Source organism: Hipposideros armiger, unplaced genomic scaffold (genome assembly GCF_001890085.2).
Source record: "Hipposideros armiger isolate ML-2016 unplaced genomic scaffold, ASM189008v1 scaffold_524, whole genome shotgun sequence".
Classification (NCBI taxonomy): Eukaryota; Metazoa; Chordata; class Mammalia; order Chiroptera; family Hipposideridae; genus Hipposideros; species Hipposideros armiger.
The window spans coordinates 841,053-867,140 of NW_017731874.1; the positions used below are offsets into that span (position 1 = coordinate 841,053).

The window sequence follows — 26,088 nt, forward strand, 5'->3', positions numbered from 1 at the left end:
TAGACCTTCTCTCACCTTGCACCCACCGACTTACATGATAACAAACAGGGTCAACAGAAGCCACGTGTCTCTAAAATTTAGCTGACCTGGACTACTGTGTTGAGCATGGCATGATTCACTTAGCCAAACAGCGGTGAGAGCTGAGCGCTTCTGTTTTCTGGGGAGAGGGCCATGACCCAAACACTTCACATTAGTTCACTCTTATAGGCAGTCCTGCACGTATAAACAGTGGGTAAATTAGTACAAGAGCCCTGTACTAATGGCCAGGATGTCTTACGCCATAAAACAAGGTCTTTGGGGACGTGCTAGGGGTGGAATTGTGGCTTAATTAGACAAGGGAGACCAGCCCCGGCCTCCCCCTTCCTGGAAAGCACGCGTTTGACTGAAGAAACAAAACCTGCCAAATGTCTCCCAGATGCGTCCGGGACTGATAGTGTGTGCTTCCCATACTCCGGTGAAAAATAACAAACTCCTGCTGATTAGATTAAAAATCAAAACAAGGGTTTTCGCATTACTTCTTCTCTTTTCCGACCTCTTAGGTGGCATCTGTTACAACCACTTCATCCAAATATTGTTTCTAATGAGACATCTTAGGAGGGTAGCAATGTCACATGCTCCATTTTCTCCCTCCTGTAATAACCACAAAGTGCCCTGGTGGCAGTAAACAGTTTTTTGAGAAAGCCTGCAATGCTGACTGAAATTGAACTTGAGAGACGTCATGGAATTCTTTTGGTCAGCAAGAGCAACCTCTAAAAGCCTTAAAATGTTTGAAAAATGTGCAGGCTGCACAGAGTGTGGTCATGGGGTGTGGCCTGAGGCCGGTGAGGCTTCCAGGCCAGCATGTTGAGTGACTTTTCACTGGATTCCCATTAGGATAGCTTTCCATTCCACTCAGTCCCCGAGGGTGCAGAAAGCATGACAGTGACTAAACAGAGCCTACCTGCGAGCTAAGGAAATGCTTTCTTTCTCCCTCACCTTTTGTTAGCGATGTGTTAATACCTGTCGTCCACTGAGTGCTGCACAAGCCGCTTCTTGTTGGGAACACACACTGTTCGCCTGGAAGAGAATAGCTGCCTTGACAGGGATTGCCCACGGGGGTCTCTGAAGAGTGCCCTGGACTTCTCCTGCCTTACTGAGAGTGGGGCAGAAAGACTCCGGTGTCCTTTCCCAAATCCCCTCGTTGCTTAAGCATTGGCGGGCCCTCTCTGTCGTTCCCTCTCCTTTCAGGTATGTTTTCCAGAATGATTGCAGTTGCTTGCCTGGCCCTGCGTAGGACTGATTAATGGCTGCCACCCCAGGTGAGCATGGTAACACCAGGCTGGTTAGTGAATAGACACACAGCCTCCGCCCTCATGTTTTCCCTCCGGTGTTATAAACCAGGAGAAGAGCCTCACGTTTCCTTCAGTTGCCAATCCACAGGCTTCAGAAGCCTTGCAGCAGAGTGGGTGTGGGGTGCTGGTCTATCTAGGTTTTCCTAGCAGCACCCTCCCTCCACAGAACACTGATCTGAGAGTTGGTCCTGGGGGTAATTAGCGTGTTGGGTTTTCTGATGGTTTCCGTTGTTGGGGGCTGGTTTTAATGCTCCTGTTTGCCTTCGTAAATCTATTTTGTAATATTTCCTTCATTGTTAATCCATGTACTACCTAGTCCTCTCAGAGTTCCTTCGTTGGTGTGTGTTTTCCGTGTAAGCAATTGTTAAAGGACTGAGTCACCGTGCAGTAGCCTGTGGTTGGATATGGGCTGAGGTTATTCAGTGACTAATTTCCAAGGGGAGGAGAAATTGGCTTATCATGGGGAGGACGACTTTATCCATGCCTGCCTGTGGCAGCTTCGCTCAGAAGACTGGGTAGAACAAAATGGTCTTTACTGGCTGTGAACACTCAAGCTGGGGAACGTTTCACGATCTGTGTCCTTTGTGACTTCTTCTCTGAAGAGAAAGCTGTCTAAAATATCCAAATGTGGAGCTGAGGATTTAGATGAAACCAGCAAACAAAGGAATCGCGTAATTGGGAACTGAGCCAATGTGCTTTCTCACGGCGTTAGTTATACAGGTGATTTCCTTAAGAAAAAGTAAGTGGCTTTAATTCTTTGAGGGTAAAAGAGCCTCATAAGAATTCTTTTCATGTTTGTCCGGTTACTTCATTGTGTGGTTTGATTGAGTGGGATGTTTACAAATTCTAGATTTGGAAGGGTGGGGTTTGAAATACAATAAACTGTACATAATATTCCCTTTCTGCAAAGATATATGTATTTTAAATACTCCACAAAGAGAGATGATTACATGAGACAGTTTCCCAAAATGATTTGAAATGAACAATTTTATGCTGCATCTTTTTCCAGAAGCAATGTTAAGATTTTGCCCCTGCATTCAAGAAACTTATCTTACATTCAAGAAAGTTCTCCATGAGTAATATTTGATGTAACTTACAGTGTTTGGGGGAAATAAAATATAGATATGTGTTAGGATTTCTAACTCAAACTTTAGACAATTCATTTGAAACTGCCCCAGGTTTTTTTTCTGGTCCTTAGGAAGTTGGGGCCAGAGAGCTTTTTGAGCTGTGGGCTGTGGGCAGGGACAGCAGCCTCAGCTGGGACTGTGGTGCTGAGCTCTGGAAGAAACTATGCTGTTTACAAGAACTGGAAGGATTCAACCCAGAGACAGCAAAGGTTCGGGCAGCAATGGAAAGAGGGAGAGACCATGCCCAAAGAGAGCAGAGGAGCGATAGAGAACAGTCTTGTTCTTACAGTGCCAATATGTAGATACAGAGAAAAGTTATATTTTCTTTGCCTGGGCCGAGGTGCAGGTAAAGAACTACCTGAATTGTACTCTGGGAAGGTGTCAAAAGAACCTTTACGTTTGTGTTTAGGTCATCTCTTCCTTGATGTAAAATGAAATTCTTTGAAGCTCACATAAAGACATTACTGTGGAAATTTTCTGGGGCAAGTGTCAAGGATATAATGTATCCAGATACATTTAACTTACTAAGAGACATGAGATGATGATAGAGAAATTCAGTGGCATCAGAGAGATTGGTGGGAAAATAAAGAGATTCAGGTTTATTAAAGTACATAGCAACTGTGTGTATGCATGTTGCTTGTTTATTTTACCTTTAAAATTTAATATAATTTTCTCCCAAATGGTCTCACTTTGAGTACTAGTGCAGAAAATCTCAGTATGTACTTAATGCCATTTCTTCGTTCATAGCCAAAAAAAAAAACCAGTTAAAAAACAAAACTGTGTAGGTGCCTTATTCTAGAAAGGTATCTCCACAGAAAGAACACTAACACAAAAGTCTGGGATTTATTTTTTTAACTACGGATTATGGAACCTTAATCATCATCCTGGTTGAGTTAGTCAGACAATGAGCATCTCCTGGAGTATAAAAGTCTGCTTTTTATTAGACTAGCAAATGGTCTCCGTGGGAGATCACACTGAAGACTTAAAAAAGATTCTGTCTTCTCATCTCTGCATCCATACCTTCCGCCTCATCCTAGCAGTGAGCTGTCTTTGGTACATCCACATCCTTTAGTATATGAACCTCAGTTGTCTAATTTTAAGGATTCATTTTAGTTGCAGGTTTAAAACATTTTCCAACTACATTATGGGCACATCGTGTCATTCTCTTCTTGGGCTCTGTGTAGAGCCAAGGATGAAATTATCAGGGTTCTTTTTAGAAGTTCGTCTTGGAAAGTCAGTCATAGCTTCACAAGCCAACATAAGAATTCTGCCAAAGGCTTCCAACCTCTAAGTCACCTGTACTGGTGGAGACATTCAACCTTAAGTTACCTGTTCTGTCATTGCTGAATGCTTGTGTTCACCTCCACTGTGGAGGACTCAGGTGGACAGTGATTCTTTCAGTGACCCTGTTGGATGATGGCAAGATTATTTCGAGGTGGCCATGGCAGGGGTGATACACAGCTTTACCTTTAGGTCCATGATGCTGATTGCTTATGGCTGGGATCCATCTTTCTTGGCTGAGGTCCCATTCTGGTTGGTTGGTTGGTTGGTACCCATGTGATTCTGGCGACCGGATGTTAAATAGTTTAACTAATCATCCACATTCCCCATATGAATACACAGCATATCAGAATTGTTATTAATTAATTGCTATATTTCTTTCTGAATTCATCTACATATGGCATCAAGAAAGTCTAATGAGACTTTTTTTTCCAATGAGATTTTTTTGTGTGTGTTTCATTTTAAAAATTAGTTATGTAATGTACCTAACCATTTCTTTTCATATCACCAAACATGTTTTTAAAGCACCTATGCGGGAAAAAGTAAATAAAAAATAAAAATACCTATGCAGGCACCCTGTTGTTTTAAAAGGAATTTACTCAACTTTTCATGAATTAAAGTTAATTTTACATTTTCCTTTCATCAATATTCTTTATCTTTCTAGAAAGCTCTATACTCCTTCTTGATGTTTCTTTTTACTCTCTTGCCAGAAAAGGCAGGGTAGTGTGTGCTGTGTATTAAATAGGGTCAGGATCCCCCAAATCAAGATGTATTCTGAAGCCAGAAAAAGAAGGAAAAAAACAGGGGGTAGTGACTAACACAGTTAGGATTGTTATTCATCCTAAGTGGGCTCTAGACATTTAAAGCCCTCCCCCCTTTAATTTTTGAATGAATAATAATAACAACAGTGCCTACCATTTATTGTACCCAAATCACCTTGAGCACTGTGCTTCACCTTATACACAGTGTCATGTTTGGATCAATACGATAAATTTATCTTGACATCCATTTGGGTTGATTATTGCAGCATGTGGTCTGATCGCGTGGGGAATTTGGCCAGGTTCACCCTACAGGATGAGCCAGTCCCTCTTGTGTTTTATGAGCGAAGGCCTGCTTTGCTCCCCACTGAGCCAGCCCTGCCTTGTGGAAGGTATTTATAGGAGATCCATGTTGATCTGCTGTAAAACTTGTCATGTGGCTGCTCCCTCCATTTTGAATGAGAATTGGGTATGTTATCACACTGATAATGTCACACCTTGGGAAGGCCCTCTGGCTCTAAGGACCTGAGCACCTGAGTCATGAGGGTGAGTGAGCAGAGAGAGGCCCTGCTTGGCCAAGTGGAGCAGAAGCACCTGGAGCCTAGCCGTGAACCTCAGCCTCAGTTTGGGTCCACAGGGGCTGGGAAATGGGGAGAGAGTCCCCGGGGTGAGGACAGCTTGAGGATATCACAAGTTTGGTTTAGAGGGGGAGAACAGACGGGCCTATTGCTGTGGGAGGGGTGGTGGAGTAGTGCGGATAAAGTTGTAATTATGAGTGATGAGCCTGCATGCTCTGGGGTCCCTGGAAACAGCTGGCCCCCCTAAGGGGGCTGAGGAACCAATTCAGTGGTGCTCACATAACGTACCCTCAAAGGGCTCCTTGTGGTTGCTACATATTTGCACCTTGTTTGCATTTTTTTATTGGTCGATCCACCATAATCTGTAAAACTCCCGTATCAGGGATTCTGCACTGTGGGGTCTTTTCAGAGACAAGATAAGGAAGTGTGAGCATCACAGTTCTTTCCCTGCATTCTCATCTAAGAGCTGTATGCAAGAATGTACCCTCTTCAGGGTGGGAACTGGCAGCTTATTAGAGCAGTGTCCTACAATAATGCCTGGTTCCTAGCACGTGCTTGATAAATATTGTTTACTAAGTGAATGAATTTATAAGCTAAGGAATTGGTAGGTATTCATGCATTGGACTCTGTTTTGTTGTCAACCTTCCCCTGTTGCCTCTGCTTGGTCTTCTCTTCCCCCGTCACCCACACTATGGGTCTCTCAGCTCTGCACCTTTGTTCTTGTCCATTTGAGCCCCCCTCCCCTCTCCTCATCCCCCTACCCGCCCCCCAACCTTTTAGCCCTCCTTGCCTGTCACATCTCCCAGAAGTCTGGGTGGGGGTGTGGGCTCCTGTGACAGCACAAATGGAACTTGAAGGGTGGATTTGAGAGCTGTCAAAGCTGCCTGTCCCTTCCCTCCAAATTCCCCATTTGGAGACTCTCAGTGAGCATCAACCTCCTGGGCTTTGACCACAACAAAAAGTATCATATACCCATATCCTGAATGAATTTGTTATTTTTTATTCTGCCCCTTGCTAAACAGAGCAGTGTATATGCACAGTCATTTCCCTTTCCCCGTTAACGTGATTCCCTTTTTATTGAGATATAATTGACATATAACATTATTTTAGTTTCAGATGGACATAATGATCCTCAATACCATGAAATGATCACCACAATAAGTCTAGGTAACACCCATCACCATACATAGTTACACTTTTTCTTTCTTGGGATGACAACTTTGAAAAGCTACTCCTTCAGCAACTTTCAAATACACAGTTCAGCATCATTAACTATAATCACCATTCTGTACATTACAACCCCATGACTTAATTTTATTTTTTATTATAACTGCAAGTTTATGCTTTTTGACCACCTTTACCCACCACCCACCTCCTGCCTCTGGCAAGCTCTCTGTGTCTGAGAGTCTTGACTCCTTGATTCTTTAGTCATTGTTTTTTTTCTAAAGGAGAGCTAATGAAAGACCCTGCAGGAGTCCCCACTCTCCTCAACTGATGGTAATGGCACGGCCCAGAAGTCACTGCCTGGGCGAGAGATACCACACCTACGATGGCCGACTCCAGCAGGCTCCTTGTCATCCCATGGCAGCCCGAGCATGCAGTGTTAGGATTCTTTCTCCCCACTATCCACCATGCCCGGACCGCCTTTCCTCTTCTCTCCCTTGCCCTCCGCACTGCAAGTTTGGCCTCCAATTGCACTCTCACCTCCTGGATCATTATTTCCTCCCAACCTCTCAGAGCTGGCTTTCTCCCAGCTCAGGTATAGAGATAGTGAGTCAGGGAAACTTTTCCTTTAAGTTTTCCCCATGCATCTCCTTTCTCTCTGGCCATGTCCCTAGGTTGTACCAGCTTTGAAAGATGAGAAAGATGCTTACTCTTTTTTAGGGTTGATACTAGAAAACGTGTCCAGGACAAGCTTTAGAAAACTTAATTTTAGCACTTCTAATACCTTACATGCACATTTATTCAGTGTCTCTAAGAAGCGATAGCCTCAAAATTTAAACTACTGCACTGTTTCCCCTCAAACCCCACAAGGTTGAGTTCAATATCAAGTGCATTTGTATCCTGTGGCTGCTGTAACAAATTACCACAAACTTCGTGGCTTAAAACACCACAAATGCAATATCGTACAGTTGTGGAGAGCTCAAGTCCAGAATGGGTTTCACGGGCCAACATCAGGGTGCTGGCAGTGCCACACTCCCTCTGGGGGCTCTAGGGAAGAATTCATTCCCTCACCTTTTCCAGATTCTAGACGCTGCCTGTGTGCCCTGGTTCACGGTCCCCTCCTCCATCTTGAAAGGCAGTGGCATAATATCTTCCAGTGTCTCTCTGTGGCCCTGCTTCTGCCATCATATCTCCTTCCCCGACTCTGCCCTCCTGCCCTCCCCTTTCACAGATTCCACGGATTAGGGTGTGGACTCTGGCAGAGGCCATTATTCAGATGGGCCCCCTCCCCTTGTCACATTGAGACCTCTAAAAACATGAATCTCGGAATAGATTTTCTAATTTCTTGTTTCATTTTCAGATGCAGAGAGAAATTATTTATGCAAGAGGAGATGGCCCTGGTGCCTCCCGACCTGGAGCTACAGCTCATCCACCCCATGTCATTCCAAATTCTCCGCCGTCCACTCCTGTGCCGCACTCCATGCCTCCGTCCCCATCCAGAATCCCTTATGGGGGCACCCGCCCAATGATTGTTCCTGGCAACGCCACCATCCCCAGGGACAGACTCTCCAGCCTGCCAGTGTCCAGATCCATCTCACCCAGCCCAAGCGCCATTTTGGAAAGAAGAGATGTAAAGCCAGATGAAGACATGAGTGGCAAGAACATTGCGATGTACCGCAATGAGGGTTTCTATGCTGACCCTTACCTGTATCACGAGGGTCGGATGAGCATAGCCTCTTCCCATGGGGGGCACCCACTGGATGTCCCTGATCACATCATCGCCTATCACCGCACAGCAATTCGGTCAGCGAGTGCTTACTGCAACCCTTCTTTACAAGCAGAAATGCACATGGAGCAGTCACTGTACAGACAGAAGTCAAGGAAATATCCAGATAGCCACTTGCCTACTCTGGGCTCCAAAACGCCCCCTGCCTCTCCTCACCGAGTCAGTGACATGAGAATGGTGGACATGCACGCTCACCATAATGCCCACGGGCCCCCTCACACGCTGCAGCCAGACCGGGTCTCGCCCAGCCGCCAGGCCTTCAAAAAGGAGCCGGGCACCTTGGTGTATATTGAAAAGCCACGGACCACTCCAGGATTATCCGGCATTGTGGACCTCGGCCCTCCTCTAGTGGAGAAGCAAATGTTTGCTTACAGCACCGCTACGATACCCAAAGACAGAGAGACCAGGTAAGGTGGTAAGGGTGGCCACGGGTGGTGTGTTTTTGGGGGCTGCTCTTCAGAGGTCAAACCAAGAGAACAGATGTTGGCTGAGCACCAGCCTCGTGCTGTGTGCCCTGTGATGCTGCAGAGGGCACAGAGTAGGATCAAAAACCATCCTTGCTCGCAGTTTCTAAATCGGTGGGTGTCAAGTGAGGAAGGCCCGTGGCCAAGCTACAGGAGGGTAGGCACACCACGAGTGGTCAGTGCGGGCCTTCCGAGTGTCGGTCAAACAGTGTCATCATTCGTGTACTTCTGAATAACTCGGAAGAAAATTGTGATTAGCAGAAACCATTCAGACAAACAAATCAAGAGCTCATAATAATTGACCCGCTGCTGAAAATAAGGAGGGAGTGGTTCAAGTTTTAACTGTTTGCAATGACAATTTGTGTTTTTCCTTGTGCAGTGAAATGTTGTCTTCTTATCTGGTCTGGGGAAATGGAAAGAATGTGTTACTGGCTGTCATCTAGGGTGATAAAGCAGGAATTTGCATAAAATAGGACGGTTTAGATTTAATACTCATTCCGGAGTGGTACTGAGATCAGCAAAAATGTTCTAGTGAATGACACACTCGGGTATTTTCATTTCTATTTTAGTATACATAATTCTTATAATGTACAGAAGCTCCCTACTATGTCTTAAAAACCCTCCAAAGTTCACATAGTAATAGAAAAGGTAATTTTGATAGAGGGCCTGAGAATTGGTTAAAGGAAGTCAACATAATAATTTAATCATAAAAGTCTGTCAAAGAAATTGAGTCCAAAAGAGGTTAAGCCTTTTACCGGGTTGTCATATGCATTCAAAAAGGGTATGAAAAATAAGATCCAGTTATTTACTCAGTACCTTATAAGAACCAGTGTTTTCTGCTCCTCACTAAAAGTAGTAATACCTCTATTACATAACCTTATAAAAAAGAGGCAAAACATTGTGAATGGAATATGAATTGTCTATGTTACTTTTTCAAACGCAAATCAGAAAGTCCTATCCTCATTAGCAGAATTTTGGCATGAAAGGGCTGTCTCTCCTTATTTGTTCAGTCACAGCAGAAAAATTCCAGGTGGCTGGAAAGAGAAGGAATCCAGGAGTTTGGGGATCATCAATGCACCAACAAATTCTAATCCTCTCCCACAACTTAAAAAACAAAAACAAAAACAAAAACCCATCAACTGTGAGTGGCTTGATTATGTAGGACTAAGAAAAGTGACACTTCTTGTGACCACGGCCAACTGAAGGGTGTGGAGTAAACACTGAGGCTTATTGGAACAGACCAATGTCACAACTCGAGGGAAATCTTCCAAGATATGCCTTGAGGCTCAGAAGCTTGTGTCCTGTGCTTCGAAAAAAGGGTAATGTGTCCTCTGTGGTGGGCTCTGAGGGACTGGTCAGGAAATATGAGTCACTGAGAGGATGGGACTTGGAGTCCTAAGAGTTAGTCCAGGAAACAATAAAAACAATCCAACTCTAGGATATATAATGCTGCGAGCCAGAATCCATCCTGCCTACCACTCCCACCCACCCTCGCGCTGACCCACCTTGTAGATAGAAGAGGATTGAGAACTTGATTCCTCTGTGGATCATCTTAAGCTATTTCCACCTTGCTGGGCTATAGGCACATTTTTGGCCAACGATGGTGTCCGACTTCTTCCTCAGCGCCTAGTTCAATGTCATGCATACGGTCACCACACGTATATAACTTGATGAACATCACTGAACCCAGTTTTTTACAGGATTTGGTTGTGGGAGGAAACAAAATGAAGGAACCCTCTGCTGATATGTGGAATCTTCTCTATATTAGATCAAAATCTTGAAGAACTTTAGCCTTTATTAGCATTAGTGTTCCTTCCTGGCCTCTGTTTCTCTTTAGGTTACTATTTATTTCACCAAGGCTCAGAAAAATTCTGTGGATGCCTGTTTAAATGTTGCAAACCCTTTTTTAAGAAAATCCAAATTATCTTATTCCTAGAATACTAGGTATTAGAAAAATTGACTAAAAAGATTAATGCCCACCTAAAATATACTTGTCATTATCACTACCATATTCTGACATGATAGTTATTATAAATATAATTTTTTTTAAGATTTTATTGGGGAATTGGGGGAGGGGAACAGCACTGGGGAATCGGGGAAGGGGAACAGACAAGTTGCTGTCCTTTTGTTCTTCAGTCTAGTTGTGGAGGACGCCGCCTCACTGGCCCATGTTGGTATTACCATTGTGCTCTTTCCGGGTAAGGCAGTCGCTCGCCCGCCATTGGGTGTCCGCTCACGCTGGCTGCAGCCACTCATGGTAGCTTATGCCAGCCTGCCACAGCTCCACTGCAGCCTATGCCATCGCCTGCGGCTCACGGCAGCCCAGCTCCAGGTGGAGCTGTTGTTCACCATCTTGTTGTTCACCATCTTAGCTGTAGAGGGCACAGCATCACCGGCCCTCATGTGGGATCCGAGCCAGGGCCCTGCTGCTCAGAGCTGGCGTCCCAAGCCAACTCTTAACCAACATGCCACTCATTTGGCCCTATAAATATAATTTTATATTTTTGCATGTTTTCATTCCCCAAAATGTGAAAGAGCATAGGAAGAATTTTATCTCACACATCTCAGCCAGGTGATTCCTTACCTGTTAATCAGCTTATCTCTTCAGAGAGTAGAATTGGAGTGCTTATATATACATGAGCAGGCTAGACTCCCTTCCCCTCCACTCTGTGCACGCGCGCGCGCACACACACACACACAGAGCTCGCCATTTAGAATCCCTGTTTGTGAAACACCTAAACATCCCCACTAACTCAGCCCAGGCACATGACAGGAAAATGTGTGTAGAATGATTCTCTAGTAAAAAGAGCTGAAGTCTGGAAATTTTTGCTATCAGCACTCCCACCCCATTATTATCTAGACAGGTAAGAATGTGGGACAAAATTAGAAGTGCCATACATTCCTCTTTGACTATGATCTGAACTCTTTTAGGGAGCTTAATGACCAGGCTGAAATGTAGTACTACTGGATATTACATTTCTAAGTACCACTATTATAAGAAGAAGAACACTGATGGCAGCTATCATTTATTGAGAGCCTTTTGTGCGCCAAACACTGTGTTAAGTAGTTTCCATACATCCCAGGAGATAATCATCATGAAGACCCAGTGAGGTATGCTCTACCATCATCCCAATTTTACCGGTGTAGAAACTGAGCTCAGAGAGGTTAAGTAACTTGCCCAAGGCCACAAAGCCAGTACATGGTGTAGAATGTCCAAGCCCATTAAAGAATTCATATTTTTTACCACTGTACAATATTCTGCCTGGAGAGTGAGAACTACGAGCCCCAACTTCACTGAGCAAAGAAGTGAATTCAGATGTGAATTCTGAGCGTTTCAACCAGAATATTTCAAAAATTGTTTCGACGCTAAATGCTAAGTGACTGTTCCTAAAGGATATTTACAATCATAAACATGATAGAATTTGCATAATTATGCTGCTAAATATATACATGCCATTTAAATATAACTGCCCTAGCTAATACATTAGCATAATTATGCAGAAATAGGGGAAGCATGAAGAGAACATTCTTGTTAAATTTTATTTTCAAAAAATAAATGTGAGTACTATGTCAAAGAAAAAATTTAAAAACAAGAACACAAAACAATTACCAAAGCACAAAATTATAGTCTGTTGTTTCACCTATACCATGATGTTATTTTAGACGAATTTAATCTGTGTAAGTATTTTTAAAGAGTCTTCAACCCCTAAAGTCTAACTTCATGAGTACAGGGTCCTATAAAGTGCCAAATCAATTTCTGTTGCAGTTTCATGATATTAAAAAGCAAATAAATCTGAGAGTACTTTTTACATACAACTCTCAAGTGAAATTTTACATCTCAGATATGAAGCTACCAAAACACAGGAGGGAGACTGAGGAATCTGTAGCGATGCTTTCTTCTGGGCATGGCTGGGTTTAGTTGCTGTTCAGAAGAGCACTTTTGTGAAAGAGCACACATAACTGCAGGATGTTTGAAAAACCCTTTCTTTTTTCATCTGTACTCAGGAAACTTCCGATGGTAGCTTTTTTTTTTCCTTGAGAGAACATGATTTTATAACAGCTCCATTGACTTGAAAATGAGTCAATTTCGTCTTGATCCTCATATTTAATCATGTGCCTTGATTTAATGAATATGACATCTCTTTTCTTATAAAAATGCTTCCACAAAGAACTTAGTGATGGCAAATTATATATAGAAGATCTGGGAAAAAATACTGTATGTGGAAGATCATATATGATGGGAGGGCTCTCCTCCCAAGATGGCAGTGGACTTTGGGGTAGAGAGGAGTAGATTACAACTTCTTTGACCTTCAGGGTAGAAATTCTCGTGTCTGACCTTCTAGAAAGGAAAGAAAATGGCCTTGAGTGATGAGGTGGCTTTACCCAGATGCGTTCCCTTCAGCTGGGACCCAAGAAGAGTGTGGGTTGTGTCCCTGTGACTGAGAGGGAGTGCCAAGGGAGACGATGTGTGACACATGACTTAGCACATGAGGCTCTGTCTTCCCTGGGCTATAAAATTACTTCATTAAACAGCACCATTATTTCTACTCATGGCACATAAAACAGCCCTTAAGAATTGTAAAATTCTAGGACATTTATGTTTTGCTATTTTCTATTTATAGTTTGAATCATATAATGTGCAATATATTTGAGTGGAATAACACTCAAAATTCAAGGATGCTCATTGCAAAGTGATGATGGCTTTCCTTCCAAATATATAACAGAGTCCTCCTAATGTAACATTTTTCAAAACATGGTAAACATGAACTAAGATCGTATTTTACTGTTCTGCACCTACAGTAGCTAAATTCAACAAACGAGTCAAGAATCCACTGGGGAGCAAATTCTTGCCCTGTCTGGGCATGTATATCTGGAGAAAGAGAAACCACATAAGACCCTTCTATGATTTCTAAGACAACGCAGATTTAGAGAAACAGAATCCCTTGTCTTGAGCCAATTAAAAAGAAGGAGAAAGAAAAATTCTGTGTACAAGAGGAAGCCTGCATGCTAACTGGTTGCTTGTGTCTGTTCTTAATCATTTTACATCACTTCCTTATTTTATGAGGATTAAATGTTATTGTGTTGGTAGCTTTGAGGGGTGAGATGCATTTTGGGTTTAAGCAGTTGATTGAGTGAAAGTCTAAATTCAGGTTTATGTCATTTAAACATGTTCACAGTGACTGACAGACTTTCGAAGATTTTCTAAGCTATGCTTTATCCTGCTAGAGAGGCATGTCTGAATGATTGAAATAGAATGATTGATTTTTTTTTTCCTTTTCCTGCATGTGTAGTTAAAAGTGAACCACATCAGATATCCTGAGTAGTTAGACTTGGCATCTTTCTACAGCAAGTGTTCTTAACTTCTTCACTCTTGATATTTGGGACTCATTAAATTGTTGGCAGGGCTCTCCTGGGCATGGTAGGATGGTTTGCAGCATCTCCAATTTCTACCCACTAGATGCCAGTAGCAAACTACCCTCCCCCCAGCTCACCCCAGTCATGACATTGTCAAATGTCCCTGGCTGTGAGCACTGCTCTAAAGGAAATTTGGACTTTTTCTTCTTGATGCAGTGGAGAAGTGAAAGAATGCCCCACACTTAAGGAGTATAAATTGTGACATTCGTAAAACATGGATCTTGAAAATTTTTATAATTCTGTCCTTTACCTTTTGGTAAAGCAACTTCATTATTGTCGTAACTTGCTGTTCCTACCTTCAATTCAATCACTCCACTATCAGCCATTTATTGAGAGGCAGTAATGTGCAGTGTTTATGAATGTGGACTCCAGAGCCAGGTTTCCTGGGTTCAAATCCCACTTCTAACACTTGCTAGCAGTTGAGACCTTTCAGAAATGACTGAATCCTGCCCTGCTTCTGTTTGTGCATGTGTAATATAGGGATAATAATAACACCAGTCTTAGGATGGAAGACCCCATTACAGGTAAGTGCCTTGTGCTATGCCTGCCATGTAGTGAGTGCTCGAGAGTTCCTACTTTGAGCAAAGCACTCTACTAAATGCTTCTAAACAGAGAGATGCATACAGAGCTGGCTAGGACAAAGGACTGTGCTTAAAGAAGTAGGGAGACACATTTTTTAATATAATACCAAGAAGAACATAAAGCAAGGGAGGGGGTTAGAGGAGAGAACAAAACTAAGTGTGACTAGAGAACTGAATTGTCTGGGCTTCAAGACCCAAATTAGAATGTTTAGAATATCAAAACCACTTTTAAATCCATTTCAGGAGAGTAGTCAGGTTTGCCCAGGCTTGGGTGCAGGAACAAAAAGACAATCCAGGATCAGGACATCCTTTTAAAAGCGCACTTGAACTATGTGACTGAGGATAAAGACACCTAACCAGGTGGCCGTTGAAATTGTTAGGTTATCGGTTTTGATGCCTAATAGTGCCCGACTGATTCAGCCCTTGTCTCAATTGCTTTTCCATGTAGCTCTAATTATAGATCAATAAATGTTTATTGAGCACCTCTTAGGTGCTTAGCTGTGAGCTGGATGCTTTGCAGGACACGGACTTCGATGTGGTCCTCATGCACAAGGCATATAAACTCTGAGGACAGTCATAAAATGTTAAAAGTGTGATGTAAATATATAAGCTCAGCCAGTTAAGTACAGGAAGCTTCTGAGCTATGAGTGCCTACTTGCAGGAACAACTTGCAAGAATAGGATTTCATTCATGGATGATATTCAGGGATGCTCTTCTCCTCACCTGGACAGTGACATCTCCTAATGAAGCAGGCAGAAGGGAGGAGGCCAGGCCAAGTCACTAAGGGGGAAAGGGACTCTCCCTGAGTCTGAAGCTTCTTTTAGAAGGAAATCTGCTCCTGATCTCAAAGTCCAGCTGGAAAGTCAGGACACATTTCCCTTGAAAACAATGAGGAACAATGATAGAACTAATAGTCCATTGTATGTTAAAGAGCCTTCTGTGGGCCAGCTGGAAAACCAGCCACCACTTATTCCAATTTCTAAGCAATGAAAGTACAAGTAAACTTTTAATTACAAGCCTGCCATAATTCGCGGACTGCTTGTACATAATTAATTCCAAACAAGTGATACAGACAATAATTGCTATGATTTCAGACAAGGGAGTGCTTTCCCGAACTTAAACTGGTCTGGGAGCCTTCATGAGAATGTCGAGATGAACTAGAACTTCTGTGATTTAGAATGGATTGAAAAGTATCATTTGGGAAGCAAGACTGATCTTTATCCAAAATTTGCCATATTTCTACCATTATGATGTCTGTACACATGACATCTGGATATGATGTTTTGCCAGTCTCAGAAGTCAAGTAAGTGCCGATAAGTTGAATTATTACTTCAGTCAAAGGAATATAAACTTCATTGTTAAGTAATATTTGTGAGCCTTCCTAGACTTCTGAGTTCAGGCAACAGCTGTCTGATAAAAATGATCCTTAACCAACTGACAAATTATGAAGATAGCCCTCCTCTGACACAAGAAACATTCTATCAAAAATACCAGTGGAATGACTGTCACAAGGTCTGTGTTACTTTAAACCAATTCTCAGAAGGAAAAGCCATCATCTGTCACTAATTAGATGAAATTTACATGTGCCCTTGTATCGCCTTTGAATATTCATGCTGTGCTGTCAATCAGATGCCTTAGGTGTGTAACCAGAAGCTAAAGCAAAGGAACCTAAACAACTGTGAGATTCAGATAATCCCCTTTTCTTGCCAACTGGAACCTCTTCCTTCCGAGAGAAAGGAATAAATGTTTAGGTGCAGGTTCAGCCTCCTTGAAAGATGTCGACTCAATGCAGACTCAGCGTGGCTGGGCCCCAGCCTGAAGATGGAGCTCATCTAAGTAGTCCGACAGCCCAGCAGCTGAATAATCCTGGGCTCTCATAAGGTCCAGGCCACATTTCAGTCTCTCTTGTGATTAGTGGTCCTTCTGTCTGGTGGAGATCACAGAAATTACACTTGTTTGAATTTTGCACTTTATTTGTTGTGAATGAAGTGATTCGAAAATACAGCCAGGTAGGTCTAAGCATGAATTTGAACTTTCAAGAATTGCAGGTCTTAAAAAGCCTGTATTATTTTAGACAGAAGAGAGAAAAGATGTTCTGAGGGACTTGGTTCCGTTTTCTGCTACAAAATGTGAATAGTTCAAAGAGGGAAACCTTTTGTGATGGGTAATGTCTCTCAGGAATAAGCTGGAACTCCACAAAGTTTTGGAGATGCTTTCAGTCTCAAAAATCGATGATCAGAAAAGTAGGCTTTGTTTGTTTGATGTATCCCTGTTCTGATTTTAATTAAACTCCAAATTTTGGTTTACATTCTCTTGGGGGAAAAAAAAAGCCTGTATTGCCCGTGACACTCTTGTAGGACCACCTAGCATTACCAGGAAATACCTCCTCTCCCTCCCTGTCCACCTTCAGAGCCAAATGGATCTCAGAGACCACTCTCCAAATCGGTGACTTTACAGAAGAAGAAACAGTTAGGAGACTTCCCAAAGGTTCAGTGATGGGAGCCTCTCTAGTTCAATGAAATTTTTACTCTCATGCTGTCTGAACATATCTTTGTCTTTGTAATACAGGCAGTGTATCCTAACTCTTCCAGCAAGCACAGGTATCTAAAAAGGCAAAATAAAAAAACACACTGAGCGAAGCTAATGTACAGGAAATGTTTTCCTTCTTTTTCCTTAAGAGTCATTATCTTATTTCTTTTGAGTCCATGCTGAGACTTTGCAGATCAAAAGCAGGTGGGAGTAGGGGGGCTTAGTTCCACAATTCCCCCTAGGACCACTCGAGAGGCCGCCTCGCCATAGCTTCTGACACCATCTCTCAGTGGAAGGTAAGTTACAGGCCCATGTTCAGGTCGCCAGAACCTGAACAAACAGCTAGCTATTCATACTGGTTTGAACCTGTACAAAAAGTGAGCTGTCGCTTCCAGAGCATAAATATTAAAAAATGAGCCTCAGGTCAGAGGAAAAAAAATGCAAAGTAGGTGATTTCAGAAAGTTAGGTGTAGGCTTGCCCTACAGAGGGAAGGTTCTCGTCACCCAGGAAGTGGAGGGCCTCGCCCCAGATGGTGAGTCACGAGGTGGGCAGCTCAGAGCCATGCAGAGAGCCCTGGATGTGGGGGGTCTCTCTGCAGGTGAACTGGCTGTTTCCTTAGGGGAAACCTGCCTCCCTCAGCCTCAGCATCCTTGAGAGGGGACTGCAACCACGACCTCGTAAGGGTTCTGTGCAGTTTAAATGAAAAGAGATATAAAATCCCTTTGTGAACTGGAAAGCTTGCTATAAATAAGAGCCTTATTGACTTAAAACCGTGAAGCCATAGTCCCTTACAGAAAGGAACAATGGTGTGCTCGTAGTTTGGATCTGAGAGACTCTGTCCTTGTGCCTGACCTGGGGCTATGTTCTGGTCCCTGCCAGAAAGTAGGTTGTGACACAGAGCAATGGCTACCTGAGTGCTCTCAGGCACAGTCGCTGTGCTGGGGAGGACGCTGTCAGACGACAGAAGTCAATGACTCAGCACGTTGGAAACACAGGCCTGGGCGTGGGTGAGCTTTGCCCGGCCTGCTGGGCCTAACAAGGCTTTGTGTGTTTTTTTCTTTTCTTTTGCTTCAGTCAAGATCACTGAACCAGAGTGCAAAAAAAGCTGTGGGCCTAAATAAGTTCCCTCCAACTAGAAAATTGTGTGATTCTGGCATTCTAAATCTGGCAGGATTTCAGACGTGGTCTTCTCTGGGTGTTGGGCATAAGAGAATGGGTGCCTCTATTTAACAAGGGACAGGAGCCTCAGAGGCCGTTTCCTCTGCGTGCGGAGAGTTCATTTAGTCTTTGACACTCCCTGTCACGAGCTCCACTCCACATACACTGGCTTCCTGTGTTTGAACTTGGGACTTTCCTACCGCTGACACTTTGCATTGGTCTTCCTCCGCCTTGTGCACTCATCCAGCAGACGTCGACCTGACCGGCTCCTCCCCACTGTCAGGGCTTTGTATAAATGCTATCAGCTCAGTGAAGCTTTTCTCCAGCCGATCATCGTATTTGAAGTTGCAACACCTATACACATACAGACATACAATGATATAATTAAGTAAATAAATCGCATATGTATATTTATATGTAAGTATACATTTTTATGTTTACATGTGTATATCTCTCTACTTATTTAGTTTGTTGTAAAAACAACGAACTCTCACACCTGCAACTGTGCCTGGCACACAGTCAATGCCAGAAACATATTTGCTGAATAAATGAGGTTGAAGGGATACAAGGAAGCCTCCCACATCCATAACAGTTTGCAGGTTATACAGTGCCTGCACGTGCATCTCCTTGTTGCCCGCGTTCCCCATGTTTCTGTAGAATGATAGACCTGTGGGACAGGAAAGGCAGCTGACCCTAGTTTGATGGTTGAGGAAACTGAGACTCAGAGACATGGAGTGATTTATGAGTGGAGATTTGTATCTTTTCTTGGATGTCTCAAACTGAGCATGTCCAAAAGTGAATGCCAATCTTTTCATCTCACGGATGGCAACTTCGTTCGTTCATTACTTAGGTCAAATGCCTCCATGTCAATCGTGATTGCTGGCTCTCACAGCCCACGTTTGGACAACCAGAGAATGGTGTTCGCTTTATATCCAGAGATTTCCTGACTCCGGCCATTGCTCTTGACCTCACTCCACCACTCTGGTCCAAGCCACCACCACGCTCACCCTGATCTGCTGCCGTGGTGCCCCGCCTGGGCTCCCCACCCTGTCCCTGCCCATCTGGAGTCCGAGCACAAATTGAGGTTAATTCCTGATCCAGTTTTGTTTCCATTAAGTTTTATTAGGCTAATGCTTCTGCTTTTGCCTAACGCTCTCCTTACTTAGAACACTCTGTCCTATTCTCTTCCTTCCTCTTCTCCCTTTGGCTAAATCCTACCGTTTTCTTTGGTTTCATTCTCATGTCTTCTCTCAGGAGGAGTTGCCCATCCCCTGTTCTGTCTCCATCATCCAGGAACATGTGACCACTAAGAGAACACCCACCCCACCGAATCCAGCCACCTGTGTCCACCGAACTGTGTCACCTGAAGCCTGGGGTCGAGAAGAAAGACTCAGGCAGCAGTCACCCCCAGGGCTATCACAGTGCTCCCACTCAACATTGATTGTTGAATTGAAGTTATTGGTAATCAAACGTCACTAAGATATTTGGAGTAAACGGCATCAGTTATAATATGTGAAGAACTGTTTATTACAGGGAGTGCCAACATCTCCACAGCACTTCCCTTCACATCACATTATAAACTCGCATTCCCTCAATGCCTTGGTGAATTTGTGAAGAAAGACTAGAAATGGCTTTTTCCCCCCAGATCCCAGTAAATGGGTCTCCATTTTTGTCTATTGCTTTGCAGTTGTCATTCAATGTATCTTCATGGGTCGTAAGTATAATACAGAGCCTTCTAGAAGAACACCTTTGCTTTGGTCATTGTCTCTTTCCTGACTTGGGGAAAACCTGGTTGCCAGATGAAAGGATTCCACACTCTCTCTCCTCTAAGTACCACCAAGAGGAAGTGACCAGTGAAGAAAGAGAGGGACAGAAAGGGGCCATTTCTTCTCATTTATTTCCCTCCTCCATCAGTCACAAAGGGAAGTCAGCCCAACATAGGATCAGCAAGGCTGAGGAGAGGCCAGACACAGTCAGGACAGTGGAGAGAGTGTGTGTGGTCTATCGGGGACGGGGATGGAGGAGGAGCAGGAAAATTAAAAGGAACTTGCAGAGAGTCTTAATGACTGGAGATGAATGATGGAGGGAAGGATTCAGGGAAGGAGCTGGTTTGTGTCAAGAGAGTGGAGACAACCAAAGATTGCTACCCTTAAAGGAGATTTTGGAATTTCAGATCTAGGCACTAAAACTATTGGGTTGTCAGAAAAGTCATGACGTATTTTTTCTATGTTTTTCGTTGCAAAAATGCGTCATGACTTTTTCGACAACCCAGTATACCAACTAAGAATTTAAGGTCAGAGTATGTCTGTGTAGAAGAGTTTGAGGATCTATAATGCCAAACTTTTAAAAGGGTTATCAGCCGGATGTTGAAGCTATAAAAGATGGTGGACTGGGGTGTGACAGACAGGAGGCCCTAGGCTGAAGTTATCCAGGGATATGAGGGAATTTTCTAGATGCTGGTAGGGAACTCATGTGTGTTACATGCCATTGAGTCAGCTCCAATTCCTGGCAACCCTATGGATGAGTGATGACCACAGTGTCCTGTCCTCAACAGCCCTGCTCAGCTCCTGTAGATGCATGCCTGTGGCTTCTGTTATAGAGTCAATCCATCTCATATTTGGTGTTCCTCTTACCCTGCTGCCTTCTGTTTTCCCAGCATTATTGTCTTTTCCAAAGAACTCTGCCTTCTCATGAGGAGCCCGAAGTAGAACAGCTTCAGTTTGTCAGCGATGTTTCAGGCTTAATTTGCTCTAAGACCCACTTGTTCATCTTCCTGGTGGTCCACGGCATCCACAGAGCTCTCCTTCAACACCGTATTTCAAATGAATCCATTTTTTTTCCTATCAGCCTTCTTCACTGTCCAACTTGTTCACATCCGAACATAGTAATTGGGAATACGAGGGTGTGCATGATCTTAGGCTTGGACTCTAATGGCACTAGGGAACTTATAGATGAGTAATTCGGAATTCAGAAGCAGGGAGATGTTGAGAGGTTGGACAGACAATGGAATGCAGTGGTAATAGGGAACAGAGAACATACCCAATCTTCCTTCTCCATGAGCAGAGAAGAGGAGGAACAGCAGCCTTCAAGGTCAGGGTTATGAACAATATTTCTTAACGACCTTCTGTGTGCCCAGTCCTCACCTAAGGACTGCAAATGTAAGAAAAATTGAAAGACATGGTCATTACCCCTAAGGGATATGCAGTGGTAGGGGGACAGTATCAATGCATACAAAGTACTGTAGCCCCATTTCAGTCACCACCAACTTCGTCACTATCTCCTTAATAAATCTGGATGTTTCAATGAGAAGTTACATTTGTTGGGAGTTTTTGGAAGAATGTTTTTAGTTACACTGTTCTTTCACCAATAGGTTAAAGTTGGGCAGAAATAGAACCTTTGGTGCTCAGAGTCCTATTTGAAGCTTTACCACAAATTGAGATAGTTTGAATTCCAGTGTTCTGTTGAACTCATCTGAAAACAGTGTCTTTAATTACTTTGGTTTTTTTCCTTCATACCAGAGAGTCAGGGCATGAGCAAACAAGGGCATAGCCTAACTTTAAGCCTGCTCACTATTCAGTTCCGGAAAATGCCTGTGGCACTGCCAAGGCTAAAGAGTTTTAGTTCACTTAGATTTTTTTTCCCCTGGGGTGGGGGGGTAGGAGAGTGACTCTGTGAAAGGAAGGTACTGTTTCATGAAGATACTTTAGTCACTGCTGTGTGTTCAGCAGCTTGAGCCTTGCCTAACACAGACAAAATGCTCAAAAATATTTGTTGATGCCCCATTTATCACTTTCTGCTGGTGGGGAGAAAAATGACAGAGAATGAGTAGGAACCGAAAAAAATCACAAACTTTTAGAACTAGAATTGAGCTGATGGACCACCTAGTAAGTACTCTCAGATTGCCAGTCCTGGTTACTACAGCTATCACTGACTATCCCGTACCACTGGGTAAACTGGTGGGGAAGGTGAATGCCTCTGACTGGGGGCCTAACCAATCCTATCAGCCCTGTTGGCTGGTTTCAGCCAGCTCCGCTGCACGTGTTTTGAATATTTAAAAACATACCCTGAGGGCTTCATTATAAGGGAATTACCAGTCTCATACTTGTTATGGCCTTGACTTGTTTTTTAATAGCCATTAATTTAGGCAGATAGACAATGATAAGGACCTAATTCAGGCTTAATGAGGCCTCTGTCAGTACAAAGACAAGTCCCACAGTCAAAAAAAAATGAAGGTGAAAACTTGAATCAAAAAAAGTTGTATAAATGAAATTACTGGCTGAAAATATTCCCCCTAAATACTGATTATTTTTTCTTACCCTGAACTCTGTAGACAAAGAGAGCAGACCACGAGCAGCCTTCACAGACAGATGGGCTTGCAGGAAAGCCGGTTGTAGCAGCAGGAATGTATATACTGAGATCAGCACCTTCCCTGGGTTGAACTTGAATTTTTATAAATATTATGTTTGAGCCCCAAGAAGATTCATTCAGCCAGGCTGACGTATGGCATTAAGTGACTAGTTAACCATATATACTAATCACATAAACATGGTTTACGGAATGATAGAAAATGGTTTATGAAATCACTTTTAAAACCATCTTTCCAACAGTTAACTATACCAGTCCTGTAATACCTTGAACCAAGTGATACTGGCAAGAATTAGCTTAAGCATCTTTAATATTCTGATGATTATCATACAAAATTGCCCCTGCGATAAAATGACAGGGTCGTATATAATTTCTCCTCTTCCACTGCATTTCTCTTTTTCCCCTTTCTCATTAAAATGTACTTTATAATACTTCATCATGCATAGGATTCCAGTTGCTGTAATTTAGTTAAACCATAAAATTGTTTCCAGATTACCAACCATGAAATGGAAAGACAGTCCTTATTTATGAATTTATAAATCAGATAATCTCCCTCAAATGAATCCTGAAACCAGAAACACTTTGATGATTAAATAGGAGGCAAATCGTTTTCTCATAATGTGTCAAAGAGTTGTATATTCATGAGGTGGTTTTGGCCAAGACGGTGGAACACGCATGTGCAATCAGTTGCTCGGTGCTCAACTACGCGCAGGCCCCGCGGTTTCCTGAGCAGCAGGAGAGAGCTGCTCCCCTTGACTACTGCTCAAGCATCCTGAACTCTCAAGGCTCTGAGAGATCACGTCTCCTTCCTGGTGGCCCCACTGGTGACATAGCCCGGAGGAAGCCACCCATGGAGTATTCACTGCTGTCACAGATACAAAAAGGGGAACCAAGGGTGTGGATGCCTGGACTGAATATAGGGCATTTCCTCCAGAGCATCCAGATTCTCACCCAGGGCCATTGTGCACTGTCAGCCTCATCCCTGAGGATTAAGGAGAGTGGGGTGCTATTTGGGGGTTGTCTTTCTCTGCATCCTAAAAACATTGTCTGGGGCTCATAAGCCACGTTACTCGCAATCCAAGGTTTTACTGTACTCTGTTTTGGTTTTTAATGCTACTGCTCTCCTTTGTTAGACCAGGTCTTGAAAGCTGTGGTCCAGAGAGGGATCAGAAAGAACACTGATGTAGCCCTAATCGGGATTGTGGCTAAGCCAGTGTTGGATTCCTCCTGCCCTTTCCCTCCGATCAGGCTCTCACTGACTCTGTACAGTTGTAGACTTACCTGTTGCTTACATTTATGGTAGTACCGTCATCTGCGTGTAGTTAGGTTGTCACCATGCCTTCCTATCCTACACTTAAGCTTCACCCAACCCTAAGCTGCTCCCTCACCAAAGCTGTCTTGACCCTAAAAATATCATGCTGCTGCCTTTTTTTTTTTTTAATAAATCCTTTGCATTTGCCTAAGAGTGAATGAGAGCAGTAAACTGATATATCTCAAGGCAGCTCTGAATACACCTTGACTCTAGGGGCCGTGAGTTTGACTCCCAGCATTACTGAAGGAAAAACGGGGGCACTGGACAACTTTCACCCGGTACTCAGCAGGTTCCTGAGGAAGTCATGCATTTCCCAAGGGCTCATTTGTGGGAGTCTGTCTCTCACATGGCAGGCAGCACAATCAGCCACCAGCCCGTTGTTTCTGAGACACCATTGCGACTTGGGTCTGATAAACTTGGGGTGTTCATTGGGTACTTACTAATTCGCTTTCTTGAGTGGGATTTCTTACCAATTTTTCTATTTGACACGGGCACTCTTTCACGGCAGAGAGGAGGCCAGGAGCACAGGCGTGGCTGAAAATGGCTTTGCAGCTCAGAGGCTTAGCATTCACTGTCATGCCTGGAAATACTTGCAAATTCACTGCTAGGAGACGGAGATGCATTTTTCACTCGCACTGCTTGAGATTTCTCCTTCCCACACTATTAGAGCAAAGAGATCATACTATTAATACTTACATTGTTCCTTTTGTTCTTAGTGGGTTTACAACCATTAACTGTCCAGACACATGACTTCCACCTAATAAACTCGGTATTGTGACAGCACCATCTATTTTAAACTTAAGAAAAATGTATGGAATTCTGATATCAGAAGCTTGTCATTATGAATTTAAGCCCAATGTTTCATATGGAACTAAGGGTTGTATTCCAAAGGCAAAACACAGGGCCAAAAAGTTGTGTATGGACAAAATTACCCTTGAATATCCTCTTGATTTCCATGAAGTTCAAGATACAGATATCACATTTCTCAATAAGTCCAACTTAACCAGTTATTTTTTTCCAGGAAAAGAACAGACCACTATGATTTTTTTTCCATTAGGTATCAGATAAAGTAGTTGGCATGTATGTAAAAGCCACAATGTATGAATATGCTGTTTGAAGCACAGGAATCACCATTGCTCAGACTCTGAGAGGTTGCTGGGACTGAGACCCGCAGTGAACAGTGGGGTCACTTCTCTGTCTCAAGCTCTCATGGGGTACTATGGCAGGCGAGGTGCCCACACTATTCAAACTGTCCTCCCCTCTCTCCCTTTATTATTTTAAACTACCAAATAAGTGTAACTGAATTTATAGACCATGTTATGTATGATGTCCTCTGCACCTGGTCAGTAGAGCGAGACCACTTTGTTGCGGTGTGTTTGTATTGGGTTGTCGGAAAAGTCATGACGTACATTGTCTATGTTTTTCAAAGGTCATTTATTTATATAAAGAACAAAGATCAATCAGTGATATATTGCCCATTTTGTTCGACAACCTTTTGCCATCTTTCTGGGAGCTTCATAATTCCTCATTTGTAATCAGAAGGACCTGTCTTCGCAAAAAATTGAACAAGGTGCTGATTTACAGCCTCCTCTGAATTGAATGTTATACCACACAAGGAGTTTTGAAGAGCGTGAAACAAGTGGAAGTCTGATGGCACAAGGTCAGGCGAGTATGGTGGGTGTGGCAACACATCCCATCCAAGCTCCAATAATTTTTGATGGGTGATCAAACTTGTGTGTGGTCTCGAGTTGTCGCAATGGAACACAACTCCTTTACAATTAACAAGCTCTGGACGTTTCTGGATAATAGATTTGTTCAAATTGTCCAATTGCCGACAGTACACATTCAAATTGATTGTTTGATTCCTTGGTAGGAGCTCGAAAAACATGAGACCTTTAAAGTCCCAACACTGAGAGCACAACCTTCCTCTGATGAATGTCTGCTTTCGATGTTGTTTGAGGTGAATCATCACATTGGGACCAAGACTGTTTGTGCGCCACATTGTTGGAAACAATCCACTTCTCATCACCAGTTATCAGTCGCTTCAAAAAAGAATCGTTTTCCTCACATTTAATGAGCATATCGCTGATGTTTATACGCGCCATCAAATGAACTTGAGTTCATGAGGAACCCAAATATCGAGCTTGCTTACGTATCCCAGCTTCTTCAGGTGATCATGAATGCTTGAAGGATGAATGTTCAATGTTTCTGCAATCTCTCTCATCGTGTAACGTGGAT

The 26,088-nt window shown here is 43.2% G+C and overlaps 1 protein-coding gene across 18 annotated transcripts in view; it reads left to right on the forward strand.

Moving 5' to 3' along the window:
• Positions 1 to 26,088, forward strand: part of KIAA1217 (KIAA1217 ortholog) — a 475,355-nt gene that overhangs the window by 397,164 nt on the left and 52,103 nt on the right. For 16 of the 18 annotated variants that reach the window (XM_019668323.1, XM_019668333.1, XM_019668318.1 and 13 more), the window contains one exon: positions 7,600 to 8,432. In XM_019668323.1, coding sequence (XP_019523868.1) covers positions 7,600 to 8,432 — 833 coding nt within the window. Of the gene's footprint in view, positions 1 to 1,775; positions 2,071 to 7,599; positions 8,433 to 26,088 lie in introns of those variants that run through there. The other 2 variants (XM_019668327.1, XM_019668335.1) reach the window with 1 other exon arrangement.